Source organism: Pithys albifrons, chromosome 15 (assembly GCF_047495875.1).
Source record: "Pithys albifrons albifrons isolate INPA30051 chromosome 15, PitAlb_v1, whole genome shotgun sequence".
Taxonomy (NCBI): domain Eukaryota; kingdom Metazoa; phylum Chordata; class Aves; order Passeriformes; family Thamnophilidae; genus Pithys; species Pithys albifrons.
In genome coordinates this window covers 10,523,365-10,548,300 of record NC_092472.1, presented here as the reverse complement: position 1 = coordinate 10,548,300, position 24,936 = coordinate 10,523,365, and the positions used below count along the sequence as shown (strand labels likewise).

The following is a 24,936-nucleotide window of genomic DNA, read 5'->3' as shown; positions in this document are numbered from 1 at the left end:
TGGGAAGGACCCCACGCTGGAGCAGGGGAGGAGTGTGAGGTGTCCTCCCCACAAGGAGGAAGGAGAGTGTGATGAACTGACCACAGCCCCCATTTCCTGTCCCCTTGTGCCACTGGGAAGAGGAGGTAGAGAATTTGGGAGTGAAGCTGAGCACAGGAACAGGGGAGGGTAACAGGGCTTGGGTACAATATTTCACTGTATTGCAAAGTCTACAACTTGTAAACAAAATATCAGTCACAGCCGAGTTCAGCCTCTACCCACTTAAAGCTTGAACACATAAATCAACTTCTCTTCAATGTTAATGAATATTATTTTACTTTCCTTCTCCCTGATCTATGAAACTCTTACTGTCTCACTTCATAAAACAGGTTTTATACACACCATGCATTTTCCCTATAATGTTCCTGTTCATTATTATAAGAAACAGTATTTTTATCTGTTTTCATATATTGAAAAACTGGAATCAGGCTTTCAGTGAAAGTATTTGAATATGTGTGAACGGGAAACAGAAATAGCTGAGAGAAGCTACAAAACTTGAAGGCACCATTGAGAACAAAGTCTCAGGAAGTCCTGATAGTTAAGGTAAGGCAATCTCAGGAGTAGCATTAGCCACCTCAGCCAGTTCTACCCAAAGGATCATGTTTGTTCCTCAAACATTCATATTAATTCATTTCAAAATTAATCCAATATAACAGTAAAAAAAAACAGTAAAGAGGTTCAGGAGATGGTTTAAGCCAAACCCAGCCCTGCTCTGAATCCTGTGACTTAACAAATATATACAATCAGAATTCAGATTTTCCTCGAGAAAATGCTATGATGTGGATGGAAAGTAACTTCAGACAGAGAACAGCAACTCGGAATGAATTTCACCACAACCTCAACCTAAACCTAAAATACGAGACTACTGCCACTAAAATGTTTGCTTGAGGGAACTGCAGAGCTGTAAACATTTTAAAAGGACAAGTCTCTCATACTTGTCCATGCTCCATACTGCTCCTCACTGATCATCCCCTGGGTTTGGCTCAGTTTATGACAAAAGAATCAAGCAAGGGGGGCATTTATGTTCTTTTCCTTGAGAGATCACTCCACAGACAAATTAGCATCATAGTCAAAATTTTTCACCTTCCATGTAGTCGAAGGAATTTAAAATACCAAGGGGTGTAAAAAGTGATCAGGTCCATTTAAAGCCAAGGTTGGCTACTCATAGTCATTGCTGGGAGGAGCTCATCCATTACAAAGAAGAACATCGGCACTGCTGACTTCCTGTCACACACCCATTAGGAACAAGAAAATAATCACAGAGCAGAAGAGGGGGGGGGAAAAGTTAATCTATTCTTCATTTCAAAATAACAGATTTTGGAAGAGAGGGAGCATTTGTCAGTGCCTGACTGAACCTTCCTGTACAGCTCTTTGAATCTCTCTCTATCCTCCCCAGTGCAGGACTGCCAGGAGTGCCATAAATCTCACACAGTCGCTGCATGAATGTGTTTTTGTCATGACCTCTGGGAGATGACAGAAATCAGACATGTTCACAAGCAGCCCAGCAACACCCACAGTTCAGCTGAGCCACTCCAGTGAGACACATGTGTGGGCTCCCAATTTAGAGAAAACAGAGATCCTCTCACTAATCTGCTCCATATGCTCAGCACAAGAGATATGACACAGCCCAGTCTAAGAGGTGCCACAGTCAATGGGAGGTTAAAGGACTCAGCATCTTCCAGGGGCTATTCAGCCTCTCTGGATCAAAGCATCCTCCCTTTTTCCATAGGGGCCTCCATAGCTTTTGCTTCCAACCAAATGAAACTGCAGCTACACATATTATTTTTCACATGTGGATTTTTCTGCATCAGATCAGAGACTCCTGGTGCTGTCACTAATAAATGAGAAACTTCCTATGATTATTTATTAAAAATCCACTGTGGCTTTAATATACTTCAATAAAATTTGCTCTTTTCCCCCTAAAGTAAACTTCCACTTAAGCAAGATGTTCTGCTACTTCAGTTTGCTGGAAAGCCCATGTTAAATCCCTCCAAGTATGCCTGCTTTGGATTTTATGCAAATTCCTATCATCAGAGTTATATAAGCCCTTATGCAATAAAAATATATGTAATACACAAACCTGTTCATGTCATGGAGAATTATTTACAAGAGCTGTAAATCAAAGTTACATCCTGCTTTGCTTTATATTTAAGGACTTACTGCACATACAAAATGTCATATATGCCCAAAACTTGCTTTCAGTCACTTCTCCCCCCAAAAAAGAAAACTAGAACTCAGCTGCCTGCTGAAGGCTATCCTTTAGTCAGAGTCCATGCAAAATTGTATTAGAAGCTTTGAAGTTAAAACATGAACATTGACTACCAGAGAGGGCCCTAAAGAAAAACACATTTATTGGATGTAAATGTTCAGTGAAGACAAAGGTCACCCTATACTTTCCCAAAATCTGATCATCCTGTTCCCAAGTTTGGCTTAAGAGTTGAAATATTTTCATGGAAGGAATCACCAGTGAAATATTATTAACCTTGGTGATTGAATACATTGTAATGGCCAAGTTATAATAAATTCAGTGGCCATGGGACTGCAGAACCTCAGCTGTCAGGGCAGAGGAATCTGTTTCATCGCAATTCCAGAGCAGATGGGGCATAAGCAGAAGAGTTGCCTGGCAAGCCAAGCCTCCAGTTTGCAGGAAATGAAGTTTTATTTGTATTGGTGGCTTTGGTCCAAATCAAGCAGAAAACAAATAATTTTGAAAATGCCCACAAATTAGAAATTCCCAGAAAGGTCCAATTCCCAAGTTCCCAAGCCTGTGGTTGATGAGTGACATAGTCTCTGGCAACAGCAGCAGCATCTGCAAACACCAGCTCCACACAGTAGCTGTGGGAGCTCCCAAGCCCCTCTGGCTCCTGTGCAGTCTGGATGCTGAGGACACGCTGGGAATCCTGCCCAGAGTCACAGCTCCACATCAGGGAGTGCAGGAGCTCCTGAAGGAAGTCTTGCTTCTGCCAAGTCTCTTACCACTTCCAGACATGGAAATCAACACAGAGTTCAAGCTCCCAAGATTTTCTTGCTTTTAACTTTACAGCAGGTCGAAAGTGGTAGCCCAAGACCACCAGCTGAAGTTTCAAGCCTCAAAGCCCTGAAGAGCCCTTGTGCCATTGGACAAAGAACTCCAAGACAGAGTTGCCTGGGCTGACCTGCCAAAAAATACTCCACGAACCAGAGGAGCTTAGTTTGGCAAATACTCCCCAAAGGGGATAACCTCAACCAAAATATTTCAGGCCCAGAAGATGTGCTATTCCCAGCTAAAATTTGTTGGACAAAAAACTCTCCAGCTAGCAGGGAATAGTTATATAAACCCCAAAGACCTTACTGTCCACTGCTCACCTTCATACAGAGTCATTTGCATTTATGAAACACAGGTACAAGAGCACTTACTCAGACCAACTTTTAGACCCTGAGACAAGTGGCTGACACCATTATTTACAGATAACAAGAATTCAGCAGCAACGCCTTCAGCTCTGCTGTGTGTCCTGGTTACCTCCTCCCCTCTCTGAACTACAAGAAACCTTCTCAGATCTCTTGGCAACTGTTCACAGACTTGAGATGAAAAAATTCCAAACTTCCAGAATAAGCTAGAGTTTGTGTTCCTTATAGAAAGGTAAATTATGCACTGAGAGCAAGGCAAAGACAAAGTGTGACCTCTATATTTGCACATCTGCTTCAGTTCACACTCCAAGTGAGATTTGTTATTAAAAACTTCAGGTAACCAATCTGCATTTTGAAGAATGTGAAGGAACAACAATCACTGCCCAGGAACCACAGCAGGACAGTATGGCATGACCCTGGCTTTTGGTTCTGCAGTGATGATTCAGGACTTAAGAGAAGAAACAGTTGTTTTCTGAATCTCTACTATATGATCCAATGCTCTGAGGCTCTCATTTATTTCTGGCTCCTTTTAACAAAGAGGGCTTAAATAAAGTTTTTCATGTATAAACCAATCTCTTTTTTTAGCTTGTCAAACATGTTACTTACTTGGATCATATTTTAATGCAACACTACAATTACGTTTCTTTCACAGTTTACACCTAAATGGTCACACAAATTTAAAACATAATACACAGGGATCTGGGTGGATGAAGATGGTGGTCTGGTTTGTAAAGCTTAACCTGGGTTCTCCTCCAGACCCTCTTTTCAGCAGTTTAACTGCTCTGACTACCCTTGCTCACTTTGAAATCTGGCCACTACAGTAGAAAGCTGCACTTTATCACCCAAAGGGTTAGAAATTGAACCTGAATCAGCATTTTGCCCCACTGCGACAGCTGTTGTGGCTCAAAGTGATTTGAAATGTAAGAGCCCTTTCAAAGTACTGCCAACTGAAAGTTATTTTCAATTAGTAGATCCAAACCAATTAATTATATCATCATCACTGTACAGACCTTTTAGACTGGAAGAGGTAAATGGATAGGGATGATCTAGAGCCATATTCATCTTTTATACTTTCTTCCTTTTAAAATGATTTAGCATAGTCCCACAGACAGAGGTCTGTATTTATCCAAAGAATCTTAATGTGTTGGCTAAACTTCATTCAGAGATTCAGGTTAATGCACCTCATCTATCCTGTTAAAGTAGCAATTATGCATCTGGAAGAACAGCTCCATCTCCAAGGCCCCCTAAGTCTGTGCCAGTAAAAGTACCAACTGCAGCTGTGGTTTACAAGAAAAGAAACATTAGTGCAACAACTCTACAATTTGCAAACCAAGATTATAAACTAAAATCTTTCCACAGAAATATTTCATTGATAGAACTGTGGAGACAGGGAAATCATCTAATTTAGTTTAAAAAACCAACCAAACAAAACAAACAAAAAAAAATTAAAAAAAAAAAACCCACCAAAACCCCTTGTGTGACTCCAAATATGTATTTTGAAAATACCAAAGAACTATGACATTTTTGGTCTGCCAGAAAAATGATCACATCTTGATTGAATACTTTGCCTCCTCATTTCCTTTTCCAAGCTGAAATGTCAAGTATTCTAAGTAAAATCAGAATATTACCGAACCACAAATCAGAAAAGAACCTTGATGCCAGAGCTGTCCTCAAAAATGCACATTCCAGTTATACACATGTAGTTTTACTATCAAAAACCAGAGATGAAACCCTTCCAAATGCTCTCCTACTTCATGACACAATCACCAGCATGTTATTAAAGCTCAACACTCTGACATTCCAGTATTTATATCTGCTAACGCAAAGACATTATGCCATGAGAAAACAATTCTTTTATTGAAACTAAGATGTCTAATTGTGACAGGTGAATGCTTTAGCTCCAGAGATGAAATCCATATACATAAATATTTTTACGCAGTTTTCACGTTCCCTTTACACCATTTGCTGGTTTAAAAGGCTTTAACAGTCAGTCAAGAGTTCAAGTACTAAACTGCATAACACAAAACATTACATTGTGTTATTGAAGTCAGGCAGATAAACAGCACCTTCTGATTATGATGATACCATTATGTGCCTCACGGTGAACAGTAGCACAGAAAACATTCACCTTGTTTCATATTCAAAATACCAGCTGAGATTCATGTATAAATGGATGAATCAACAGAGAGGGTTATTGTGTAATATTTTAATACAATAAAGTCAAAGTTATTCAAATCAGTAAGCAAAAAAAGTAGGGTTTTTATCATGTGTGGAGTTCTGCCTTACTGAATTTGTGTTTGTTTATTATTCTGACACGCTACAAAAATAAAAGATAAATACAAAGACAACACTAAATGTGTATCTCTTCTTTTGCAAGAAAACTGTCACAATGTTATGCTCATTAAAAAGCTTTTGAAAACTAATAGCTCAGTGAAACACTAGACTTAATGGCTTGAAGTAAATAACTTGCAACAGAACTGTTTAAGCTGCTGTAAAAACAAACCTCTTAAACAGTAGAAGCACAAACACCAACCAAACAACAGAGGACCCGTGTTCTCTGTAGTCACTTGCAGTCTTGCCACTGACTTCAGGAAGAACCAGATCAAAACAAGACCTTTCACTACTTTTATATTTCCTTTTGGATTGAATCTTCCTTTGTTTTCTTGCTACACCCAGCCAAAGATGGACTCCTCCTAGAGAAAAAAATGACAAAAGTGAAATGGTGCATTCCCTTTAATATAAAAACAGTCTCTATTTAAAGCGTGTCAACTACAGAACATTGAGATGCCTCAGATTTTACTTTAGGATTTAGCACAATAAAACAAAATCCAGCTCCCAGCCTTGGCAAAGCACACAGTCCTTGCTGTGAGGATGGAGCTGTTCTGGCCCCTAAACACCACTGTAATCTTCAAAACATTTGAGTTGGATGTCAGTAATACTTAAGTATCTAACTGGCACTTACTATAATCAAGATCAATGCATCTTTTTAATATTAATTTGTTTCTTTTAGTATTTAAGATTTCTTGGCAGTTAATGGGCTGTATACATACCCTGTCCAGATATGCCCCATTCTGAGAAGTTTGGTTCACACCAGAGCCTGTGGGAGAACATTATGTGAAGGCAAATCATCATTTTCAGTCACATTGAATCTAATCTTAATTGCAACATTCCAAGGACTAAATAGGTAACATTAGAATTCAAGTAGACTTTTGTTCTCTAAAGAAAACTATTTATAGAGACAATAAAATGCAGCATTAATTTTCTAGTGTTATTAAAACAGTAAAGATATGAAAATGAACCCAGTTTATTCAAATTTGTTGATCCATATCTAAATGTCTGCTACAATGATTCAGTTTGCTTCCTGATTAATGAGAAATTCAGATCAATAGGAGACTTATCTCCTAGATCTGATGTTGTGCAGAATCTGCTAATTAGAAAGAAGGTATAAGAATTGATGCTTTTCACCTAAATAGGGCTTAATAGTAGATTCTCAATTGAAGGGCCTGAAAAAGGAGGTACAATTACAATTACAATTAAAGACAGAGTAAGTGGGGAGGGGAAAGGGTGAGTTGGTTGGTGAGTTTTTTAAAGTCACCAGAAGTTATTTACAAACAAAATGCTCTCCCTTTGAAATGAAATGATTGCCTGAAAAGGGAACAGGCCCTGTCCATAAATACAACCTTAAGCAGCACTTTGTGTATCTGTAGCAAACAGAAAAGCCATCGTGGTAAGGTGGTAAATCCACCCAGGAGATCGTATTTTGAATGAAAATGATCCCCAGAAGTTTGGTTGGATTTTTTTTAGAGTAACTTGAAATGTTTGAGGCAATAACCTATAGAAGATTTCTCCTCCTTTTTCCTTGTTCCTTGTTCCACTTTTTCTTGAAAGCAAGCAAAGAAAAATCCAGGAAGATTTTTTATTTTAATTCACTGTCCTACATGTGCATAGATATGTATGTCTTAGATATCTGTATTTTTCCAACACATACATCAATAGGTGTGCACAAACACTTCTGCAATGACATAAGATGCAGGAGAAGGGATGTGGAACAGTCTCCATATGAGGAGAGATTTTAGTAGACTGGAATTTCCTAGCACAGAAATATGACAGAGGGCCAATGGAATCTCAATTGATAGAATATGAATAGCACATGATGAATACCCAGCATGTCATAATTCCAGAATTAATCACGAATTGGTTTTAAAGCCAACAGAAGAAGTGCTTTCCCACATAGTGCAGAATATTTGTAGAAGAATAACAAAACACATTGTTGAAACTCACTGTGAAATTTCTTTTCCTGTTCCAGTAACATCCACTGTAGGTTGCAGGGGCAGAGATTTCTGTTCTGAACCAGAACTGCACTTCTTTTGTTCTCACAAAGAAAATTTTTGGCGGAATATTTTCTTGTCACGTATGTGGAAATCTAATCTAGCACTTTACAAAATAAGATACTGGCAGGAATGGACCTACATTTTGGGATATCCCCTAACATGCCTCCATGTGGAAAGCTTCCATCAACACAAAAGCAAGTGAAGCAGAAGTGTTGTGGGTGAACATGTAATTTTGTAACTTGCCTGGTAAATCTTCGTGGATTAGCACATTCTTTTTTCCTAAAAATCCATCAGACTGTGAGCCAGAAATTCCAATTCCATTTGTAAGCATACATTGTATTATCTCAAATTGTGCAGTAACTACAATGTCTCTAATTGAAGTTGGCTCAATGCACAGCACTAGTTTTAATTTCTAGGTCATTTTCAGTAACGAAATAGCTGAATTCAGTGCACAGTGTGAGAACATGTTCAATGCCTATGTTAAATTGTGTTACAGCAACCTTTGGGGAGCATCTAAGTTACTTATTATGTGCATGAAACAAACCACTATTTTCCTACGTGAAAAAATAAATTACTACTCATACCAGTAGTGCCTTGGACTGACCTGTAAGTTTCGTTACACATTTCACAGGTTCAGTAAAACTTGCAGGTGTTTTATGTCTTTAACATCAGATTGCAGCAGACACTTCCTCCACCATCCTTCCTCCAAATTAATACATACTAAACCCTCAAAGAAACATAAGGGGTTTTTCAAATAAGGCTGGAAGTGTTAAAATTATGCAATGAATTCCATTTGTGAGTTGCAAAACCTACTACCCAAAACAGGCAGTGGAATGGACCTTAAATATTAGGACCTTGAGCCAAACCAGTTGTATTAGTACTTTGTTTTTTCTAGTAAAATAAAACACTATCAGTTCATTTCCTACCTTCTCCAAACTGACTGCAGGCCAGCAGTCGAGTTCTGAACCTTTCATTTTCTTCAAGCATTTTTGAAATCACTTTCCAGACCTTTCGCCAGACTTTGGACTGAGAGATAAAATATGAAACATATAAAAAGTTTGCATTAAAACATCTATGGGGCAGAACTTTGAATTCTACACTATGACTATGAAGCCAAACTGGATGTGTTTGCTGTTCTTGGGGGCTGGGATGGAAGAAAAGTGAAGAAGGGATACATATACGGGATATACTGGAAGAATTGCTTCTATTTAGAAGTCAAAACCATAAATTCTTCCACAATTTTCCATGAGATCTCCTCCTTCTTTCATGCCTAGAACTCTGTTTAGGACTTGTGAAGTGTCCTTCTAGATAAGAAAAGCTTCTGAAAACGTGTGTAGAGCCATTAAGCTCCCTTCAAAGCCATCCAAAATGGGGAAAAATAAGATTGTTTATTTTTCCAGGAGCAAAAACTTTCCCATGGGATCCCTCAACAGCAGCATAACTCAGGCCTCATGCTCAGATTCCAGAATGGTGTTGCTTATTTCATATCAAATCCATATTAATCTGATTTATAGATGTTGGTAACCTTTATTTTAGAGGTTCTGTCTGTAGCTGGCACATTTCAAACCTGTGCTTTGAAAAGATTAAATTGGACCTAATGATAAGGGCACTCAGACAGAGGTGGCCTAACAAACAGAAATGGGTGTTGACATGTTGAAGTTTGGACTTTTGCTAGACCCCATTTGTGAAACCAGCTCAAAGATAATTTCTTTCTTGTAGACATTTATAGCTAAAACATAACATATATTCCTCATTCTTTTTGAAGACCATTTAATGTTCCAGCAGAGTGATATTCTGGCATGTTATTAGCTGCTCCTCTGCAGTCAATAGCATTTTGCTGTTTTCAAATCCAGTATGTATGACATTATTCCAGTCTAGCTGATTATTGTACTTCACACGTTATCTCATAACAGGTTACTGTTTAATTCATGTCCCCTTTAAAATTTCAAGCATTTGTCGAACTAGTGAACAGGAACAGAAATACATTTGTGAAGCAGAAAGTAATTCTGCACTGCTACAAGGATGGTGTTAATGCCTCTGATTCCTGCCTTCATTTATTTGTAACCTGTGGGATTTTTTTGTTTAAAACATGAGAGGAAGAGGAGCTGCAGAGCTCTTTTCTGCTGGGTTTCACCCACAAGGTGTGCAGTGCTCTGGCCACAATCCAGCAGAGCATTTCAGTACAGGCTTTAAGTCAACAGCACACTCTCATTTTTCAAGGTAAGCACACACTTAAGTGCTTTATTGAATAAGCGCCAGGATTTTAAAGCCTCCAGAGGGAGAAAATAATACCATTTTTTCTTTTCTGTAAGTGAGGATTTCAGTAACAGTCTACCAAATCTATCTTTTAATCTCCCTCATGCTCTCACACACAGAACAAGCAGGAAGCAGTTTTCTCAAATGCCAAGGCAGTTAATTCAGCTCCCACATTTTATTACCTTTTTCTTCTTTCGTTTAATGACCTTATCAACACTTCTTGAAGGGATGGGAAAGTCAAAGGTGTGAGCCTTTGCCTCAGCCTCTTGAAGATGAACTAGAAAGAGAATTTATAAAGCATTTCTTGAGAACTTACAGTATATTCCTAAGGATGATGTTGATCACTGGAAGTATTCAAGGCCAGATTGGATGTAATTCTGAGCAATCTAGTCTGGAGAAAGGTGTTCCTGCCCAAGGCAGGACGTTGGAATAAGATGATGTTTATGGTATCTTCCTACCCAAACCATTTTGTGATTGTGCATTCCTATTAAACATTTCAACCATTTAAGCTTAACACCATGTTTCTCCTCATGCCTAAACATCCAGCCTGACTGTGCTGGGCACATTAAATCACAGAATCACAAATGGTTGAGTTTGGAAAAGATCTCTGAGATCAGCAAGTCCAACCTGTGACCCATCCCCACTTTGTCACCCAGACCAGAGCACTGAGTGCCATGTCCAGTTGTTCCTTGAACACCTCCAGGGATGGGGACTCCACCACCTCCCTGGGCAGCCCCTGCCAATGCCTGACAAGCCTTTCAGTGAAGAAATTCCTCCTGATCTCCAACCTGACCATCCCCAGCAGTTTGAGGCCATTTCCTCTTGTCCTATCCCTTGTTTCCTGGGAGCAGAGCCCGACCGCCACTTGGTTCCCCACTCCTGTCAGGGAGTTGTAGAGAATGAGAAGGTCCCCCCTGAGCCCCCTTTTCTCCAGACTGAGCCCCCGCAGCTCCCCATAGTACTGACTCTCCAGATCTGTTGCCCTTCCCTGGACACACACCAGCCCCTCAATGTAAAAAAGACATCGAAGGTCCCAGAACTGGACACACCACTCGAGTTGTGGCCTCAGCGGCGCCCAGCACGGGGCGGGGGGGAGGGCAGTCACTGCCCTGGTCCTGCTGTCACCCTGTTGCCGATACAGACCATTGCGACAATACTTGAGCCACCTCCACCGCTCAGAGACCGAGGGAAGCCCCGGTGGCACAATGTCCAAAGCCCACAGCCAGGGAAGAGGCCTCGTGCCCGTGTCCCGGTGACACGTACCGGGGCCGCGTCTGCCGAGTCTGCCCTCCCGGCAGCGCCCCGGGCCGGGGCCGGGCTCGGGCTGTGCCTGCGGGGCGGCCCTCGGGCTTTGCCCGGAGCTGTGCCCGGGGCTCTGCCGGCAGCCCCGGCCCAGGCGGATCACGGAGCCGCGGCGGTGCGAGCCGAAGCTGTTCACATACACGAGCGGCACGGGCGGGCGGCTGAGGCGGCCGCGCTCCATCGGCGGCGGGCCGGGGAACGGCCAGGGGAGCCGGGGCGGAGTGAGGGGAGGGAGCCGGGGCTGGGGGTGCCGGCGGAGCCGGGGCTGAGGGAGGGGAGCCGGGGCTGGGGGTGCCGGCGGAGCCGGGGCTGAGGGAGGGGAGCCGGGGCTGAGGGTGCTGAGGAAGCTGGGGCTGAGTGAGGGGAGACGGGGCTGAGGATTCTGAGGGAGCTGGGGCTGGGGGAGCCGGGGCTGAGTGAGAGGAGACGGGGCTGGGGGTGGTGAGGGAGCCGGGGCTCAGTGAGCCGGGGCGGGGCGGGGATGTCCCCCTGCCTCAGGCCAGCGCTAGGGCTCAGCGCACAGTGCTGCTGCCTGAAGGTACATATTGATATATTTCATGCAAGATATTGATCTATTTCTGCCAGTGATAAGGGGACTGATTGAAGGGTGGTTGGTGTAGTGTTTGTCTCCACAGCAGAGGAACCAGCAGCACCCCATTGGTGCAGGTGCTGCTGTAGCTCCTGCAATGAATGTCAACCCAGACAGCCCACCTGCTCCAGCCGCTTGCGGAACAGTAATGGAACATTAAATACCTGCTGTGTTGTCCTTCGGGCAGCAGCAGCTGTGTGACACCAGGAGAATGCTCAGCGTGGCCAGTCCAGCCAGTGCAGGTGCTCGGCAGAGACGTGTCCCAGCACAGTTTGCTGGGTATGGACAGGGACAGCTGGATCCCTCAAACCACTCAAGAGCACAAGTCATCACAGATTGGTTTGGGTTGGAAGGGAGCTGCAAGATCATTTCATTCCAACCTCTTTACAATGGGCAGGGACATTTTCCACTAGACCAGGTTGCTCCAAGCCCTGTCCACCCTGGCTTTGAACATTTCCAGGGATGGGGCAGCCACAGCTCCTCTGGGCAACCCATGCCAGGGCCTCCCCACCCTCACAGCACAGAATGTACATCAAGTCCCACATATGGGGTTTTTTTACACTGAAATACTGCTCTGGATTATTTCCCAGGGTTTCAGCACCCTTGACTGCCCAGAGGAGGGGCAGCATTGCGAATTAGAAACAATAAATTTTATGAAAACACTATTTTTCTAATTGTTTTAGCAGCATCAACAATATGAATGGTGCTGACAGTATGTCACCCTTGGGAATAGATCTTAAGAGGACATGAAGCAAACCGGGGTCCTTCCCAGTCTTTGAGAAGGCTGAGAGTCCCTGTGTGTGTCCTGAGCATGTCCAGAGAAGGGAACAGAGCTGGGGAAGGGTCTGGAGAGCCAGTCCTATGGGAGGAGCTGACAAGCTCAGGGGACTCAGCCTGCAAAAAACAAGACTCACGGGGGACCTTCTTGCTCTCTACAACTCCCTGACAGGAGCAGGGAGCCAGGTGGGGCGCAGGCTCTGCTCCCAAGGAACAAAGGATAGAAAAGTAGAAATGGCCTCAAACTGTGCCAGGGGAGGTTCAGGTTGGACATCAGGAGGAGTTTCTTCAGAGAAAGGGTTGTCAGTCATTAGCAGAGGCTGCCCATGGAGGTGGTGGAGTCCCCATCCATGGAGGTGCTCAAAGAACGACTGGACGTGGCACTCAGCGCTCTGGTCTGGGTGACAAGGTGGGGATGGGTCACAGGTTGGACTCGATGATCTCGGAGCTGTTTTCCAGCCCCAAAGGCTCCGCGATTCCAAGATCCGCCGGCGGGTGCAGTGCGGTCGGGCCCCGCCAGGTGGCGGCCGCTCCCACGGAACCCGCCGCTGTCCCGGCCCCGCCGCTCCCACGGCAGCGTACTGCCAAGTATCCCTGGATTCCCAGCTATTGTACACACTGTCAGAAAAAGGGCATGTTGTGTATGCAGCTAGAAAAGAGGGACAACAACTTGCAGAGGCACAATGTGACAGTTTACCTGGGTGATTTGTTATTTACACAATTATAAAAGGGCACTTCCTGCAGGATCCAAAGAGTATGGACTAAAAAAGTTACAGATATGACACAACCACTGAGCCAGGAGCCTTGATATCAACTGTGACCTCAAATAACAACTATGACTTCCTATATTAGGAAAATGTTCTTCCCCCAGAGAGTGGTCGGGCACTGAACAGGCTCCCCAGGATCACAGCCTGACAGACAACCTGTCAGAGCTCAAGGAGCATTTGGACAATGCTCTCAGGCACATTGGGATTGTTGGGGTGTCTATGCAGGGCCAGGGGTTGGAGTGCAATGATCCCTGTGGGTCCCTTTCAGCTCGGGATATTTTCTGCTTCTATGATTCTCAACTTTACTGCTCCTCAGTCCAAAACTCCCTCCTCGGCAATGATCTGCACTAACCAAATATCCCAATGAGATGGCAGCCAACGTGTTCAATTAAACCCAGAGAAAGGCAACCCAAAGGCTTCATTAAAAGCTGATCCTGGTGTACAAACCTCCCCAGGTCCATCAATCACACAGCCCTGGCCAAGAAATGCCTCCTTTAGCTGAAATACACCTCAGTCCAGTCCCCACCACAAAACCCGCATTGAATGCTCACACATAAACCCAACCAGCCCTGTGCTCGTTCCATGACTGTCTCTGCATTGTGCAGGAACACTTGCTGCTGTATCTTCCCGGGCAGGCGCTGCCCTTGCCAGCTGGCAGGCTGCTTCCTTCCTCCGTCCTCGTCAGGGCATCACTGCTGCCAAATCAGCGGTTTTCCCAGCACCTGTATTCATGGAATATGCTTCCACCCTGCTAATGCAAACACACAAGCCTCGTATGGCACATTTTGTCCACTTTTCCCAACAGCACATTGCCAGGACTTTGATCTCAAATGCACATTCAGTGCGGGTCCCTTTTAGGATCTGTTGCTACTCAGAAAAATCAACATCACCTAAAATCTATCTGCAGATCTGTCAGGTTCAGCTATTTTAGCTGCACACTGCTCTTCATCCACCTTTCCACACGTGTGAATTGACTACCAGCTGACCACTATCTCTCTATTTATCACTGAACAAACATCTCGGCTTTTCACCACAGCTGCAACTCTCTAGTTAAAAATAGCCCAGATTCCAGCTTCCAGCCTGCACCTCATCGAGTTTGTTTTGTATTCCAATGTCAGCTCCTCCAGCCCAGAACTTGTGTTCGTTCCTGAATTCCAATGTTTCAGTTTTACTGGCCAAGTATGTGTCTTCATCTGAGAACCCTGACAAAAGTTTTAAAATGAGGCAGGTTTTGGTGGTAGCAAACCTACACCTCTTTCATGTGAAAGAGAAGGAAGGAAGGAGCTGATGGAATATTGCTGCACATACAGATAGTGATTCCCTGAAAAAACCCCACCCTTCTGCTGCTCTTGGAGATTTGTTTTGCTCTGAGTATTCTCTGCAATGGAATTAAACAAAGTACTGACATGATTCAACATAAGCATAAAATCATGGAATGTTGTGGGTTGAAAGGGACTCAACCTGTTCCAATCCCCCTGCCATTTGCAGGGGAACCTTCCACTAGATCAGGTTGCTCCAAGCCCCATCCGGCCTGGCCTTGAACACTTGCAGGGAAGGGGCATCCACAGCTTCTCTGGGCAACCTGTGCCAGGCCCTCACCACCCTCACAGGGAAGAATTTTTTCCTTACATCTACCCTGAATTTACCCTAAAATTCAATATAACTCAGGCAAGGCCAGTTGTTCATTAACTCTTACATTACCTTGATCCACTGCAAACAGTGCGTATATCTGAAATAGGAATCTAGCACCATGAACTGGGATTCTCACGTGAAAAGTGTGCTAATTCTGACAACAGCTACACTCAAACCTTGTTAATTGTATCCTCAGCAGTAGCACAAACAATTAGTCCATCACCTTCATTTTCACAGAATATTTAATAGGAGTCACTGTGCTGAGGTATTTAATTAGAATGTAGTTACCCTACAGAGGACACTGGGGACCATTTATTAGTGCAACCAGGAATCATTACAAAAACAAGTCACCACTTCTGGTGAGTCAAAACCATGCATTTGCCTTCAGCTTATGCTACTTGTAAAATTTCATAATTTTCCCTGGCTCTCAGTTAATTGTGCGAACAAAACTGGGCAGCACAGAGAGAAAATGGCCAACTGCCCTTGGAATGCACCTGGACTTCACAGCAATGAACCTGCACTTCTCCGACTGCTTTACAAACCATACATGTGGGAATCACTTCCTCCACACCACTCATAAGGAGATGCCTATTTTCCCATCACTCCATACTGTGCATAAAATTATTTAGCAGACTATAAACTAGGTTTGTTACATTAAAGCCTGGGCCTTCCCTGGAGACATTTCCAAATCACTGAGAAGATCCACAGGATTTATAATCAAAACCCAAGCCAATGAGACAAAAACCCTTGGCTTAGAAGAACTTTCTGTTACAGTATTTAAACAGAGATTGCCAATTCGAAAGGAAACTATGGGGAAAACTCAGAAAGACAAAATAAGCCCTGAAATAACACCAGAATGAAACAGCCTGATTTCCAGGAAAGACTTGTAGTCAAGTGGATAAAGGAAAAGGCAGAAAAGGACTTTGGTTGCTCTGATTTAATTTTTCCACATAAATGTGCAAGTTATCAGTATTTAGCAATGACAGCCTTTATTTCCAAATCAGAGGCAGGAACACTTTACCAAATTTTAGATTGCAGAGCCTATGAAATTAAATATTAAATGTTACTCTGGCTGTTTTGGGGAATGTGCAGTGAGACCCTGTATGAACCCACAGCTGAGGAAGTTCAGTGACAAAGTGGTGATCAGTCACAATTTGGACTCGACCTTGGAGGTCTTTTCCAACCTCACTGATTTTGTGATTCTTAGCAGTAAGGCCACTCTGTGATAGCACTGGGGCCTTCACAGATACTGAGCATTCCCTCCCCACCTGCAGAGACATCAGGATGCTGCCAGAAAAAGAACTGAGCAAGGCTTCTGTCTTCACAGATTGCTCACTCTGCAAAGAAAATTGAAGCAGTCACTGCTTTGTCCTGCCATCACATTCCTCTGAAGACACCCTCCTGTAAAAACAATGCTTGAGCAAATTTTATTGCCATTGACTGAAGAGCTGAGTTGATTTTGCCAGTGTGCAGAGAGCAACATCTGCCTGTGCACAGCTGGCCCTTTGAAGCAAAGCTGGGGGCTCCTGCCTGATGCTTCTTACAAGAATTCCCCCAAAACCTTAGAAATTGCACTTAACTCGCTGACAGAAAACTCAGAAATGCTTGCCATGAGCATATTCCAACCCAAACCAGCACTGCACATGAGCTTAAAGCCACAAGAACCATCTTGCAAAGTGACACTTGAATTGACAACTTAATGCATAGCAAGGCCTACACAATCCCAGAGCAAACTGATCCTGGTCCATGAGTCAGCAGCAGTGTCAGATGGTGATTTACAGTGAGTAAACATTTTTTTCAAGCCTAGGCTCAGAGAAGGCTGGCAGAGACTTATTTTTGCTTAAAATACATTGCCCTACTAGTGCAATGCTTCAATTCCATGGATTTCAGATCTGGGCTAAGGCACACAGTGTGTGTCCACTGCACCTACCCCATCACTCTGCCATTCAAAAATTATGTTCTTCAGTCCCATAAAAAGCAAAGCAATTCAACCTGCTAGTTTTTGAATGAAAAAATACCATATAGATGAGAGCAATAAAACCAAGTTCATTTTAAACATTAAGAATAATGCAAACCCAAAAATGTGTCCTCAGAGTTACACTTTACCTTCCTGTGTTCAGAGGATTTAATCTCAGCTTTCATGACTCACCAAAAATAAATTTCAGGAAGCACAATCAAACACAGACTTTATATATTTCTATGTTTCATATATACCAGGAGGATTGAGAACTTTTGACCTGCAGATTTTGTGAAGCAACATTAACAGAACATGGTCTCTCAAGCTCCATAAACAAGGTGACTAAGAGAGCTTCCCTTGGTTATAGATATATTCAAATAAATCAACATTTTGTATCAAATTGTCTCTCTGAATAACCCTACAAGGAGTCAGGAAATTATAGTTCCTGTGTCATGAAAACAGGTGATATCTGATGGCATCAATCAGAGCATCAGGATTCAGGAAGACTTTCAGTGATGTATTCACAGCACTGATTCACCCCCTTCAGTTTCTATGACTGCACAGACAGCTGTGAGTATATTCTTATCCCACAGGCTGTTTTTCATACTGACAGACTGAATCAGCTTATTTTACACAGAGGAAGAGATGTCAGTGTTTTTCCTCATCTGTCCTTTCTGAGGCTATTACTTGTCCTAGATTTCCTGTAGGCAGGCACTGTGCATTTTGGGCTGGGGCTGAGAGAATCAACAGCAGCTGGAGAATGAGGACTGGCAGTAGAAACTGTCCAACAACCACCTGACAGCTCAGAGACTGCCTTGAAGATACAGCTCAGCCTTTAAATGAGCACGAGGTGGGTTATCCCCACCTCCACCCAAACCGAGTTCCTTCACTGATGTGGAATGTGGAAGCTCCTTTAGGGCAAGGGGCAGCCCAGGGAGCTGCTGGAGATTGTGCTCCAGGCAGATCCTGCTGAAAGAGCTGGGATTCATGTACGGCAGAAATTCTGGAATTCCACCCAGCACTTCATCTTCTGGAGTCTGCCTGTAGCATTTATTTATAGCTTCAGGACACACTGGAACCCAAGAGAGATTTGTTATGTCATGTGTCCCAGAAAGTAACTTCCCAGCAGTTCAGATCAGCAAAGGTCATCACCAACAGTGATTATTAGGAATTTTGGATGTTCCAGAGCTTTGGCATTTCACCTTAGTGAATTGAATATTTTAGATTCTGCCTATATAAGAAAGTTTCATTTATTAAGCAAAGTATTCTGCAATCTTCAGAACAGGAGAATTTTAGACTGAATATGCACATTCCCAACTGTAAATAAGATGCTGGATCATGATAAACACCTCTAAGCTTACAGCACTTTGAACTGAAATCAGTCAGGGAGTGCCTTGTTTGTGAAGGACATTCCACCACCATTACATCCAAAAAACTTAAACCCTCCCTATTCCACGACCAAATTTCAAGACTATCATACTTGTTAAAAAACATCAGATAAACCGCTGATAAGCACATGCTGTTCAAAAGACCATTTGCACTTGAAAACAATGTCGAGAATTTGCTAACACATCGCCGAGGCTGAACTATGACTATTTCCCAAGAATCCCGATGCAGAGAACGGAAAGGCAACACTTTCCAGCCAAGTCACACTGGTCCGTGCTGTCTGGTGCTGCTTGGCTGGCACAACAGGCAACACTGAGGAATTCCTGACTCACTGGTCATCTCCAGCCTCTCTATTGCTCATCCGAAGCATCCCAGCTTTTCTGTTTAAAGTCAAGGGATTGGAAGTACCTGCATGGAATTACCATCGAAACTTTTCACTCCCGTTAAAAACTAATTTCTAAAGGCATTAGTTGCAAAGTGGGAATCCTCTGAAGCCAATGGCAAGTGAAGCAATCAGCATCTGGCTGAATCATCCCATCAGAGCTCCAAGATCTACATTTCCCAGAGCACCCAGACAAAAGAATGATACTCATCATGTACTTAACATTTACATCACCATTCCTTCAGTGATGGCACGAGATTAGCGGCAAAACTCCTGAATTCTTTAAGCAGGGCTCCTGATGAAAAGTCCTTGAAGAGCAGACACATAAGGTTGTAACACTGCAGGACTTTTTAGATATTTGAAATTTAGGTATTTTAAATTAAAGACTGAAACCAGCAAGCTCTTTAAAATGCCAGATGTCTTCCTTCTGTTACTATCAGATCACAACCATGAGACAATGAAGAAAGAATCCTTGTCTGTCCATGCCTTGCTGGGCTCTGCCCTGGCCCCAGTCTGGTTATCTGCTTGTCCCAGCTGCAAAAGTGGTTTCTGACTGACATGCTAAAGAGAATTGGGATTGTTCAACTGGAAAAGAGAAGGGTTCAGGGTGACCTAATTGTGGCCTTCCAGTACCTGAGGGGAGCCGACAAGGAAAATGGACACTATTTACAAGGGCCTGGAGTGACAGACAAGGTGGATTGGCTTCCCACTGACAGAGAGTTGGGTTAGATTAGATATTGAGAGCAAATTCTTCTCTGTGAGGGTGGTGAGACCCTGGCACAGGTTGCCCAGAGAAGCTGTGGCTGCCCCATCCCTGGAAGTGTCCAAGGCCAGATTGGATGGAGCTCTGAGCAACTTGGTTTGGTGGAAGGCGCCCCTGCCCATGGCAGGGGGTTGGAACTGGATGATCTTTAAGGTCCATTCCAGTCTAAACCATTCTGGGATTACTTGTACCTCAGTGGTTCTCTCCTCACTGAATACCTGCCCTGTTATTGGGATTTCACAGATGTGTACTGGGTTTCATTCCTGTCCCTCTGAACGAGCTGCAGAGAACACTGAGCACAAACAAGTGACCCAACCACAATTCCTCGGTCAGGCAGATACACTTAAGGCTGTGCAAAGAACAGGAGGGGCAGTGCTAGAACTGCTGAAAGGCTTTACCAAAGCTTCATTAGGTTTCTACCAAACACTCAACAAGCACCAAATTCACAACATTAAATACTTGGCATTCAACACCTGAACCCAAGCAGTGAAGGGGGTTCTCACAGCCTCATTCAGCAGAGAGCAGCTCCTCAGCCCTTCCCAGTGTGCAGCTCTGCCCATGGGCTCTCAGCATCCCTGACCCTTCTTCCCCTCCCAAGGAAACCTCACTGCACTTTGTGAGCAGAATAGGCAGCAGAACTTTCCCTAAAGCCTCTTTAACCTCACACAGCAAGACATGTACCATAATCTGTGCCAAAATCACCTCCCCAAGCCCCACGAGCTTCTGCCAAAAAGGAACAAGTTTCTACAGGAAGCTCAAAAGAAAAAGGTTAAAGAGAAACATTGAGTTAAAAGTTTTATTCATTCAACATCTCACATTACAAATATTTAAAAATTATATGCATACTGGTATAAATAGTCATTTGCAAACTATTTAATAACATTAATTTTCACTAGCACTTCAACAAATGAACTCTTTTAAAAAAAGTAACTTGTGTTATATAACTTAGAGTAGAACATACAAAAATATGAACTTAAACGTGAAAATGACTTTAATAAAAAATGAATTACCCTTATTTAAAATGCTATAATAAATACTACAACCTCCCCATACACAGTAAAAACTATATGGAAATTCAGCCAAGTAGTACAATTAACTGACATACTTAAATAACTTTTCCTTCTGATAATATGAGCAATACATTGGGGAAAAAACATATTAGGGATTAGTAAAAACTAGACACCCACTTGCTAAAAGTTTCACTTCCAAAAAATATAACAAAAAAATCTGATGAAAATTATAAAAACTAATTATACTTTAAAATTTAAAAATATAAAAAATAAAACAGTTGAATACAATATTGTCCCAATTCTTACAATGCTATCACAGTAGCTTTAAAATAAGATAATAAAATAAAGCAAATGACCAAAACCTTTTATTCCATTTTTTTTAAAAATAATCTCAAATTTACATTAGTAGAAAGATTGATTTCTGATTCTTTTCTTTAGAAACACCAGCAAGAAAGAGGATTTACTAGAACAGTAGAAAATGACATTTTTAAATGTCTGCAATTAAAAACAAAGAATTACACTGCAAAGATCTTCCAGAAGTCTGAAATAGGTATTGCACATAACTTGAAGTTAACTTGCCACAATTCATCACATTCAAGTTTTAAATCACCTTTGAACAGAAGGTTTTAACTCTTCAAAAACACAAGGGGTGAATTATCAAGTCTTTCCAACAGCATCCTTATAAAATGCTAAATTCAGTCACTGCAAGGTTGAAATTTGCATTCTGCAGAGGTCTGTGTATGGAGAAGTAGAGACTATACCAAAAGCACAGGGCAGTGGGGTTCCTTTACATATAAAATAATCAGAAACACTTTATTTTACATTGCAAAAATAACCATGTAATTACTCTGTAACTACACAGGAAATGCCTGGGCAGTGCCAGGCCAGGGGGATCCGACTCCACACTCCCCAATCCACTGCTCAGCAAAGGGACACCCCACGACTGGTACCTAATTACACGTTAATCACGTCTGGAGCTACATGGTAACCCCAAAACTACAAACCCCGTGGAATCAGAAGGACATGTCATCACTATTGAAGCACAGAGTAATGTATATAATTGTTTATGCCCTGTAAATCGAAGTGTAACCAAAGGATCTGTAAACACGCTTGTCACACAATCACAAGTGAATATTAGTAGAATAACAATTTCTTACATTAGTCATGCATACTAACATTACATGCCTGCCACCCAGCAGGCTCTCTTTTATTCTTTAAATATAATTTAAAAGAGCAGACACATTTCTGCATCAAACACCTAACATCGATTCTTTATTAATAATAAAAATGGCTAAACATTCACCAAAAACGTCTGCATTTGTGTATAATTTTTAAAAACTCAGTAAGAAGCAGTAGACAATTTTGATGGTTGTTGATTTTTAAATTTCTACACTATATTTATGCATTTAAATTTCATGGGTCTAAAGACAAGTGTAATTTGCCACTTTCATGCTTTTCTTCTTTAATTCTCAACTTTACATATACTATTTCTTAAATTATATGTACACCAAATACCTGGTGCTGGGCTAAGATGTTTAAGCAACATGCTTTCTTTTCTCTGCAGATTCTAAAATAGCATTGCCAGTGCACAACATCCATAATTCAAAATGTATGCAGAGCACTGAAATGTATAAAAAGCAGAATATAAGAAAATAAAATTTATTAAAATTATTTATATTAAAAAATGAAGTATATGAAGATCTCTCAGTAATAAAAGTACAAAAAGCTACTCTTTGCAATATGAAAAATTGAGGTATTGCATAAAGAGATATCCCGTCAGTGAAAAGTGTGCCTAAAAATGCTCACTGTTGGAAAAACAAGATATACAAAAGTAGTGCATAACAAATATACATTATGTGCATGACAAAATAAGTTAGCTACAAAAACACTGTACCGAAATTCAGCAGGTCATGTACAAAGGGAAAAATTATTATTCAAAGCTAGTTCTCAAACAGTGTTATTTCTTGTAATGGAAACCCACCTCACCTGTTTGCGGGGTAGGATCGGCACAATAGCACACCCCAAGCCACCTACAAGCATTAAAAAAATTAAAGGAACATTCCAACTATAATTATGTACTTCAGAGAAAAAAAAGTCCCTGACAATCTACACAAGAGCACTCTGCATTTGCATTACTGTTGTCAATATTTTCAGGGATTTCAGTAAAAGCAGCTCCCTTGCTATACTTGACTAGTAGACAGCAAATGTCTCCATTTTGACCTTTGGAACTTGGTAAGGTATAAGTTCATTAAAGCCTGCATTGAAAATAAAAACTGCTTCTCATAAAGATAATCGGGGCCAGGGGAATGGGATGAGGGGGGCCAACGAGGGTTTTTAATGGAGCAGATGTTTTCCAAGCAGTGCTGAGGCAAGTCTTTGGTTTGGGAGACCCTGGGATGGTCCCAGGCCACTCAGAAGATTGCCAATAAATCAGTTTATTTGCACACTGCTACATCATCACTTGAGAAGTTGGCCAGGGCATTAGTTCAAAGGTAATAAAAACAATTTTCAGAACTACTCCTTCATTTGACTATTTCAAACTAACCCCCTGCACAGTTCACATGGACTGGGTTAATGCTCCTCAAGGTAGAACTCAGTTACAATAAAGCCGGCATTAACTTCACTATGTTGGCACTTCAAAAACCTGCCTGTCTTTATCTGCCCATCGTTAGTTCTGAGCAGGTGGAATCTTAGTTGGGATCTTTCTACAGGAAGAGTAGAAAAGGCATATGCACACTTGCACCATTCCATGCACAAATTCAGAACATAGTGCAAAACAAGATTTGAAACTCCTTCGGTTCATGCCTTCTGTTACAGATAAATTTGAGGGAATTTTAAACGAACTTTACATGGGAAACCAATAAGCAGCCAATTTGAGTTTGTGTGCCACAATGGAATACCAAAACTCCAGTAAAAATCAGTGATATCCTTGAGGTATCTTTAGGTTTTCTACTTTTTCACGTCAAAATGGAGAGCAAAAGCTGGCCCCTGATGAATGTTAGTTTATTAGGATATAGAGTTATATATAGCCATCAAAAATAAAATCTATATATTTATCCTTCAGGAGAGGAAATGCCAGTTCACTAGTTGTCATTACTCTAGCTTTGGTAGGATATCTAGGGCTGTAACCAGACAATTGAGTTCTCTTAAAGAAAAAAAAGTGCACTCCCCCCTCAGTAGTAACTTTACTCACCTTTTACATTCAGGAATTCTTAAAATGTAATCATTTTGATGAAAATATAGTAAGCTCTGCCTATCTCATTAATAATTTGGATGTGGGTGGTAGCCAGAGGCATGGTCAGATACACACTGAGCTAAAATTTCAGCCTCAAAACCCTTAAGAGATTTTAAAAAAAAATCATTATTATAGTGCTGCTTCAACTTTGCTCATGCATTTTTGTTGCTTTAAACATGCTCTTTCCTGTTGGTATGTAAATGCTAACTTCATCTGTTGCTGGAAAAATCCAAAGTCCAAACAAAAAAGGAGAGGCAAAAACAGGCTTCCCTGGGGGAAAAGTGTCAGAACAGACTGATAGTGTTATTGTTACATGGTTATTTAATAAAAGTATTATTATGTTCTTTATTAACAATAATTTAATTAAAAAACCAAAATACTCTATTGTTTCAATTCTCTTTTCTTAATATTTTTCTCTCCTCTAAGAAAACGTTGCAGGAAATTAAGTGTTCTCTCGGTAGTAAAGACAAGAGAATTCGACTCACTTGCAACATGTTATTGATACGAAAAGGAGTTCCCAATACAGTTTTCAATGACAAGATTCTATAAAATACCCATATTATAGGTCATTCTTTCATTATACTATTGTTAAATTACAGACTACTATAAAAGGACATGCTGTGTGAGTAAGAGACGGGGTGGGGAGGGCTGGGGACAATCGGGAGAACAGAAGAGTGCACTTAATTGGAGGCTGCAAATGAGCACTGCAGTGATCCTTTAGTTCCAGCGGAATGAAATATGTCTCGGGCGATCTCCTCCCTCCTTCACCAGGGGCTTGTGGAATTCCCTGCCAGCGCGTGAATGGATAGCAGCCCAGCAATATTCACAGTAATACTGCAGACAGGTAACGTTAGCACAGAAAAATGGAGCGAATTTCCCACCGCAACGGGCCCCCTGACATTCATCACAAAGCTGATCATCCAAGACATATGGCTTAACTTCCACCTGTGTTCAGAAAACGAGAAGAAAGTTTACAGTTCTTAATTGCAATGTAGATGACAATTCCACACCATTTACTCTCTGTGTTGTAGCAGGATGGCCATCACAGCAGGGAGTATTACACCCAAGAATTGCCCCCCTCATTACACCTGACCATGGCTGTTGAACACTCCAGGCACTTAAC

General features: G+C 41.9%; 2 protein-coding genes across 3 annotated transcripts in view; both read right to left on the bottom strand.

Moving 5' to 3' along the window:
• Positions 1-5,302: 5,302 nt before the first annotated feature.
• C15H5orf47 (chromosome 15 C5orf47 homolog) lies at positions 5,303-12,533 on the bottom strand. Its single transcript, XM_071570591.1, is given in 7 exon segments — positions 5,303-6,119; positions 6,477-6,523; positions 8,684-8,783; positions 10,196-10,278; positions 11,271-11,727; positions 12,027-12,097; positions 12,506-12,533. Coding segments are annotated over 7 exon segments (813 nt in total). The 3' UTR covers positions 5,303-6,092.
• Positions 12,534-20,350: 7,817 nt separating this feature from the next.
• Positions 20,351-24,936, bottom strand: part of CPEB4 (cytoplasmic polyadenylation element binding protein 4) — a 42,523-nt gene continuing 37,937 nt past the window's right edge. For both annotated transcript variants that reach the window (XM_071570186.1, XM_071570187.1), the window contains one exon: positions 20,351-24,758. In XM_071570186.1, the coding sequence (XP_071426287.1) occupies positions 24,531-24,758 (228 nt within the window). In that variant the 3' untranslated portion in view covers positions 20,351-24,530. The remainder of the gene's footprint in view (positions 24,759-24,936) is intronic.